This window comes from Octopus bimaculoides, chromosome 26 (assembly GCF_001194135.2).
Source record: "Octopus bimaculoides isolate UCB-OBI-ISO-001 chromosome 26, ASM119413v2, whole genome shotgun sequence".
NCBI lineage: Eukaryota > Metazoa > Mollusca > Cephalopoda > Octopoda > Octopodidae > Octopus > Octopus bimaculoides.
Genome location: NC_069006.1, coordinates 52,042 through 60,585, shown reverse-complemented (window position 1 = coordinate 60,585; position 8,544 = coordinate 52,042). Strand labels below are relative to the sequence as shown.

At 42.2% G+C, this 8,544-nt stretch overlaps 1 protein-coding gene across 1 annotated transcript in view; it reads left to right on the top strand.

Moving 5' to 3' along the window:
- The window catches only part of LOC106876720 (F-box only protein 42), a 16,312-nt gene extending 8,639 nt beyond the window's left edge, over positions 1 to 7,673 (top strand). Inside the window, exons 4-8 of the mRNA XM_014925391.2 lie at positions 35 to 195; positions 877 to 973; positions 2,840 to 2,896; positions 4,997 to 5,116; positions 6,394 to 7,673. Of these exons, the coding sequence (XP_014780877.1) occupies positions 35 to 195; positions 877 to 973; positions 2,840 to 2,896; positions 4,997 to 5,116; positions 6,394 to 7,533 (1,575 nt within the window). The 3' untranslated portion in view covers positions 7,534 to 7,673. The remainder of the gene's footprint in view (positions 1 to 34; positions 196 to 876; positions 974 to 2,839; positions 2,897 to 4,996; positions 5,117 to 6,393) is intronic.
- Positions 7,674 to 8,544: the final 871 nt, after the last annotated feature.

The window sequence follows — 8,544 nt, the reverse complement described above, 5'->3', positions numbered from 1 at the left end:
TATATATATATATATCTTTTTTCTCTCTCTCCAGGCAGCTTGTTTCTTCAACGAACTCCATATATACACACCTTCTACGAACCGATGGACATGTGTAACATCCCGCAACCTGCCGCAATCCGTCGCTGGTCACTCAGCTTCCATAATAAAGGACACGATGATTGTCTTTGGTGGTTCACATTTTCCTGGAACTGGGTATGTACACTGGTGGCATTTATTGTTGTTGGTTAGTGTGGTGGTGTTGGTTATAATGATGCTGTTGGTGGTGGTGATTGTGATGGTGTTAGTGTTGATAGTGGTGATGATGATGGTAGTGGTGGCTATGGTGTTGATGGCTGGTTGGTTGTGGTGGGAGCAGTGATTGTGTTGGTGGTTCTGGTTTCTATGCTTTGTGTTGTTGTGATGATGATTGTTGCTGTTCTCTGTGGTTGTAGTTGTGTTGCGGTGGTTGTGACGTATTGTTGTATTGGTAGTGGTCACAACGGTTGTCACAATTGTCTTCTTTTTTTTTTTTTACAAATGTTTTTTACTATGAAACTTGCACATTGTTCTCTATATATCGCTCACACTCTCCACTCACACTCCAACCACCTCCCCGCCCTCACTCACTCTCCCCACCCTCATTTGCTCTCCCCACCTTCACTCCCACTCTCCACCGTCACTCCCAACCTCACCCACTCTCCACCCATGCGCACACTCTTCACCTCTGCTCACACTCTCCACTTACTCTTTACTCACAGTTGGACTCTCCACTCCGTCCTTCACTCCACTCACACTCCTCTCGTTCTCTCATACTCTCCAAGCACATTACTTCCTCCACCACCCCCTTCGTTCTCTCCCTTAATCACTTAAATGTTGAAGTCTTTCTCTCTGCAGGTCCAATGATGTTTGGTTGTTTGACTTTCTTGAACAAGACTGGCGCCGGATAGAAATCAGTGGACCGAAACCGAGCCCCCGTTATGGCCAGTCACAGGTAAATGCTTCTCTAACCATTTACATCGTATTTTAAATATAAAACAAAAAGAAAAGAAAAAATATGGTGAAGGTGCTTGGCTTAGTGGTTAGGGCATTTGGCTTGTGATCATAAGGTCATGAGTTCAGTTCCTGGTGGTGTGTTGTATCCTTGAGCAAGACTCTTTATTTCATGTTGCTCCAGTCCACTCAGCTGGCAAAAATGAGTGGTACCTGTATTTCAAGGGGCCAGCCATGTCACACTCTGTGCCACGCTGAATCTCCCTGAGAAGTATGTGAAGGGGTACGCATGTCTGTGGAATGCTCAGCCACTTGCACGTTCATCTCACAAGCAGGCTGTTCTGTTGCTCGGATCATCTGCAACCCTCATTGGTGTAAGTGTTGGAGTGCCCCAGATTTAAAATGTGGTCAGTTGCAGCTACACTTCTCTGTCCTTCTCCTGTTTCTTTACCTCTCTCGCTGCCTTCTACATATGATAATTGTATGATTATATATATGTGTATGGCTAGGAAATTTGCTTCCAACCATGTAGTTCAGGGTTCAGTTCTAATATCCAGCACCTTGGGTAAGTGTCTTCTGTTATAGCCCCAAAGTTTTGTGAGTGCATTCCGTAGACAGAAAGTGGAAGACACCTACTGTGTGCCTATATGTGTGTGTGTGTGTGTGTGTGTGTATATATGTGCGTGTGTGTGTGTGTGTATATATATGTGTGTGTGTGTGTGTGTATATATATGTGTGTGTGTATATATATGTGTGTGTGTATATATATGTGTGTGTGTATATATATGTGTGTGTGTGTGTGTATATATATGTGTGTGTGTGTGTGTATATATGTGTGTGTGTGTGTGTATATATATATGTGTGTGTGTGTGTGTGTGTGTATATATATATGTGTGTGTGTGTGTGTTGGGAGGCAGGCACAAGCACTTATATACACATGTACCCATGGTGACTGGCACCCATGCTGGTGGGACGTAAAAAGCACCATTCAAGCGTGGTCGATGCTAGTGCCACCTGACTGGTCCTGTGCCAGTGGTATGTAAAAAGCACCATTTGAGCATAGTCGATGCCAGTACCGCCTGGCTGGCCCCTGTGCCAGTGGCACATAAAAAGCACCCACTCCACTCTCGGAGTGGTTGGCATTAGGAAGGGCATCCAGCTATAGAAACCTTGCCAGATCAGATTGATGCTTGGTTTGCCAGTCCTCAGTCAAACCGTCCAACCCATACCAGCATGGAAAATGGACGTTAAATGATGATGATGATGATGATGATAATACATCCATAATGACTATATGCCCTGTGATGTTTGATAAGAGATTAAGGACAGATGAGAATTAATTCTGTAATGTAATCATTCTATTGTTCCAGTTCCAATTTGAATTCCAACTGTTGGCCAATTTGTCCCAAAGTTCTTATCTCGACATAAAATCAATGAAGCAAATGTTATTCATCTCCCCTTTGTTCTCTGACATCATCTGATAAACACCGACCAAGATGGCATGAATCAAACAAGCTTTACCTACTAGAAATAACAACTCAAATCCTTTAAATCGGATCCCAATGCTCAATGTTGAAGAACCAAATGAAGGGCAGATTTTCAATCTCAGGATCATCCTGATTCCCAAAAGGGAATAATATGTCCCTGTAGAGCAAATGTAGACTGAGATACAGGGGTCTCAGATGGACAGACAGACAGAATTTTGCTTTTATCATCATAGACATATCAATAATGTTTGTGTTTCCATATCAGATATATCCCATCTCTATATCTAACTCTAATCCCAATAATCAATCACTATAGTTGTTGATTTATTAATCTTTATCTTGTGCCTTCACTCTCTCTCTCTCTCTCTTATCTATTTCAGATTGTCCTGAGTCACAAACACATTCTTATCCTTGGTGGTTGTGGTGGGCCAAATCAGGTACTTCTATTAATCATCATTATTACTATTATTATTAGTATTATTATTAATGTAATGAGCTGACAGGCAAAATACATTGTTGTATTTTGTCCAGCTTTGCATTCATCAGGGTCCTTTCAGGGTGGATAAAATAAGTACCAGTGAAGCACTGGGGTCAATGTAATCAACTTACTTCCTCTCTTGAAATTTGAAGCCGCCGCCGCCGTTGTTGTTGTTGTTCTTCTTCTTCTTTTTCTTGTTGCTGCTGCTGCTGTTGTTGATAAAACAGCAAGCTGGCAGAATTGTTAGCACACCAGGCAAAATGCTTAGCGGCATTCCATCTGTCGCTATGTTCTGAGTTCAAATCCCACCAAGGTTGACTTTGCCATTCATCCTTTCAAGCTCGGTAAAGTAAGTACGAGACAAGTGCTGGGATGAATGGAATCAACTTGACCTCTCCACTGAAATTACTGGTATTGTATCTAAGTTTGAAACCATCTTCATCATTTATTTTTCGAACAGGCTTTACAGGCACTGAAGTGCCATCAGCTGGGCCTGCCCAGAACAACTGCCCGTGTCCAGTGCCTCAGTATTGCTGACCTGTGGGTTTATGTCAAACAGCTGCTGTTGCATGTAGGATGGATCCAGCTATCAGCTGAATCCATTGTGAAGATTGCCCTGCTGTCCTCTTTTGGCCATGAGGGGAAGGCAATTTTTATTTGTCTAGTGGCTGTAGTGAAAGAGGTAGTATGGTGGACCCGTTTGAAAGGGCTAAAGACAGGCACTTTCCTCTTTGGCAAAGCCCTCATTCAACTTTTTCAAGTTTCCCTTGAAAAGGAGGTTGAGGATGGAAAGAGAAGCAAGTTGGTTGAAAGGTGGGTAAAGGACCAATTCTGAGCATGCCCTATAAACAAAAGAAGAAGGGTTTTTGCCCTGGCTTTTGTGGGCTTTTCCACGAGGTCCTTAAAGTGCCTCCCTTACTGGAAGTTTTAATTTGTTTAATTTTAATTGTTATATTGTTTACTCATCGTAAAACCCATTGCATCGTCCTGTTTTTTTCTTTTATATTGTGTTGTAATGTAATTTTCTGTAAGCCCTTGTGGCCAATAAACGAATTATTATGAAAGTGGTGAGCTGGCAGAAATGTTAGTGTGCCAGGTGAAATGCTTAGCGGTATTTCGTCTACTGCTACGTTCTGAGTTCAAACTCTGCCAAGGTCGACTTTGCCTTTCAATCTTTCAGGGTCAATGAAATAAGTACCAGTTGCGTACTGGGGTTAAAGCTGGCAGAATCTTTAGCACAATGGAGAAAATGTTTGGCAGCATTTTTTACGTTTTATGTTCTAAGTTCAAATTCTGTATCCTTTCAAGGTCCATAAAATACATACCAGTTATGCACTGAGGTCAATGTAATTGATTTAACCCCCTCCCTGTGAAATTTCAAATTTCGTGCCTAATGTAGAAAGGATTATTTCTATTATCATTAAGGCAGTGAGCTGGCAAAGTCGTTAACATGCCGGACAAAGTGCTTCGTGATATTTCACCCGTTGCTATGTTTTGAGTTCAAATTCTGCTGAGGTCAACTTTACCTTTCGGAGTTAATAAAATAAGTACCAGTTGAACACTGGAGTCGAGGTAATCAACTCATCCTCTCCCCCAAAATTGCTGCCCTTGTGGCAAAATTTGAAACCATTATTATTATTATTAGGTGGTGAGCGTGTCAGGCACAATGTTTAGTGGCACTTCTAACTCCTTGTGTTCTGAGCTCAAATCTTGTTGAGGTCAACTTCACCTTTCATACTTTTAACTATCAAATCCACTCCTTATGCATGGACTTGACAGTCAGAAACTAAATGAAGCCCATTGTGTCTGTCTGTCTTTGTGTTTGCACCCCTCCCTACTTCCGACCCAACTGATCACTGAGGTTGATGGTATTGACTAACCCAACCCTCCTTAAAATTGCTGGCCTTGTGCCAAAATTAGAAAGCTCTGTGTGAGTAGATCCCCCTTCTCCCTACAGGTGTCTGTGTGTCCGTCCTTCACCCAACAAATGTCTGTATCTTTATGAGTGCCCCCCCCCCCCTGCACTGCATATTTCAGTGTTTCCAAATTCTCTTTGTAGATCTTCAATGATGCATGGCTGTTAGTTATGGAATCTCAGGATGATTTCCATTGGGAAGAGATCCGAGTACTGCAGACGGAGTACAGTGCACCACAGCTGTGGTGTCATCCTGCATGTAAGGTAGGTAGTGCTTGTTAGGTCATCACCACCACCACCACCACCGTCTGTCATCACATCATTGTCGTCATCACTACTACCACTGCCATCTCTATCATTATCACCACCATTATCTGTTATCATCATCGCCACTCCCACCACCATCCTCAGCCCCTGTCACACAACCATGACTAGTTATGTGATAATAATCGAGTCACACTTACCACTCAACAAATCCACTCACACTGCTATCACTCACTCACTCACTCACTCAACTCTCTCCACTTTGAGATATTGAAGATTGAGTGCTGTAGGTGTGAGAAGAGCTATAGATGATATGAGGGACGGCTGAGGGCTTCTTATCTCCGAGTGTGTTTATGTGTGTATATAATTATTAAAGTTTGATCTATACAACATATTAAATCTATTTAGTTGCAGGCGTGGCTGTGTGGTTAAGAAGCTTGCTTCCCAGCTATGTTCTCCCTGGTTCAGTCCCACTATACAGCACCTTCAGCAAGTGTTTTTTACTGTTATAGGCTGACTAAAGCCTTGTAAGTGGATTTGATAGTTGGAAACTAAATGAAGCCATCCAGCCATATAAAGCAGACATAGGAGTTTGCTGCAGTCCTCCGATTCAGAAGATCTTGAATTGGTTTGAGGATCATGCTAGGAACACGGATGTCCCCCAAACTAACCAGTCAGATTATTTTTGTAAGTGGAGACATGGTTGTTTGGTTAAGAAGCTTCGTTTGCAACCGCATGGTTTTAAGTTCAGTCCCACTGCATGACATCTTGACCGAGTGTCTTCAACTATTGTCTCAGATTGATCAATGCTTTGTGAGTGTATTTCGTTGATGGAAACTGTGTGGAAGCCCATCATATAGGTGTGTGTGTCTGGTTGACAACTAGGGGTGTTTAATTCATGCCCCCTGTAACTCAGTTACTTAGCAAAAGATATTGATAAAATAAGCAGTGGGAGTCCATTTTGTTTTTCTAAAACCCTTCAACACTGTGCTCTAGCTTGGCCACAGTCAAATGACTGAAACAAGTAAAAGATAAAAGACAACAAGCTTTTAATTAGTTTCCATCTACCAGAATTCACTAACGAGATATTGAGTAATCTAAGGTGAAAATAGAAGCTGCCCTGCATAAGGATCAAACCTGAAACCTTGTGATTGCAAGGTAAACTTGTTAACCACACAGCCAAAACTGTGCCCAAGAGAAGCAATTATTTGACTGTTTTATTTTATGTTTTACTTTCCCATTAAAATTGCTAACAATTTCCTTTGTTTCTTTCTTAGGTGAAAGATATGGTGGTAGTTCTAAGTAAACCCTCAAAGACTATGAAATTGGTTCCCCGGTCTAGATCGAAATGGTCTCATCAAAGAAGACAGTACGGCAGTGCAAAGACCAATCGCACCGCAAACTCTGCTACTACATCACATTTGAAGTCAACACCTTGTTCGACAGAGCCTTGTGCCTCCACCTCAAACTCGTGGCCTGACCCAATACCACAATCCAGTTGTATTGCTGAAGGAGACAACCCTGACAAGACGGCGGTCCGTGAGCAAGACAGCATGGACACTCAAAGCGCATTTTCGGTTTCGGTGCCTTCCTACAGGTCGCCGTCTTCATTGTCAACCTCAAACCAACTCGCAGCAGCTGCCTCGTCTCACTCGCAGTGCACAGATAGCTTTGAGTATGGTTTCAGTAATGTGCACAAAAAATCGAACCCTCTTCTGTCTTCTCCGTCCAATGGGGAGAGCAGTTCTGCTACAAACAGACAACAAGCAGAACAACGGGAACACAAAGATTGCAGTGCATCAAGTCGAAGCTTGCAAGCTGTTGGTGGTGGGGCTGCTGTCGGTTCCTCCAATGGTCTCATGCCTCCTGAGGGTGCAGCATCAGCCATTTCCCCCTCTTTGCTGTCTTACCCTCGTCCCTCTTCTCGTCAGAACCGACTTAAACAACTTGAGGTTCTCTGTCAATATGAAGAGAAAATCTGGAGGAAGAATCAAATGTTACAACAACAACAACAACAGCAGCAGCATCACCATCGACCACAACCTGTTTCAGGTGTGTTACGCAGTCGAACTTCTGGACAGAGAATGGCTTCTGGTAGCAACAGCAGCACTTCGACCACCAACAGCACTTCTTCTTCTACGAGCTACAAAGAACCTCGTTCTCTTATGCATGTACATAACTTGGACATTAGTAAAGCTATCACTGAAAAGACAGTGACCTGGAGGGAAGTGCATGAAAACATCTCTGACTGCATTCCTGAAGAGGCGATCCTTTACTCATTGGTGGAGGGTCGCGGTGAGCTGATAATGTTTGGTGGCATACAGAGAGATATTAACACAATGCAACGAGGCATTCACATAAGGCCTCGTGTCAGTAACAACCTGTATGTACTCTCATCTCCACAGCCAACATTCTGAAATCGTTCCATTCAAAATATGATGGGAATTTTGGGGATTTTTTTTTTGTTTGTTTGTTTAATATAGACACAAAAAACAAACATGAAGTCTATAAAGGAAAAAAAGATCATGTTCCTATTTGCATAAAAACTTAATTTTAATTACTTCGTTTAACAATTTCTTTAATTTCATTTTTTCTTCCTATTTTGTTATGTGTGTGTATATATAGGAGCAGGAGTGGCTGTGTGGTAAGTAGCTTGCTTACGAATCACATGGTTCCGGGTTCAGTCCCATTGCGTGGCACCTTGGGCAAGTATCTTCTACTATAGCCTCGGGCTGACCAAAGCCTTCTGAGTGGATTTGGTAGACGGAAACTGAAAGAAGCCCGTCGTATATATGTATATGTATATATGTGTGTGTATGTCTGTGTTTGTCCCCCCCACCATGGCTTGACAACCGATGCTGGTGTGTATACGTTCCCGTAACTTAGCGGTTTGGCAAGTCTACGTTTTGTTTGCAATGTCCTGTACCCAAATATGCACCTATACATACAGGTAGACGTAGGTATGCACATACCTGTACGTATATTTACACGAAGCAGAAGACAAAGAGACAACTAACCCAATAGCCCTAACCCTAAAGCTTACCCAAACACACACACACACATATATACATACACACGCATACATAGAAACGCACAACACACACACACATGTACACATACCTTAACACAAGCACTGCACACATATGCATATGCCGGTGTTAAAATGGGGGTAGCTGAATTCGAAAATATAATTCAAATTCTAAGGGAAGTAACTATAACAATTTATATTTGGGAAAGTTCCAAGACGTCTTTTCAAATGACCTCCCTTACAAAACAAGAAAAACAACTCTTGCCTTGACTTTAAGATAGCAAGGGTTTAAGTATTATCTCCCATGATTATAAACATGTTTCCGATCGCAAGGGAAAACAACCTCTACTATTGCGTTCTGTTGTTTAGAAATTAAACTATTCAATGTATCCATCAGAGA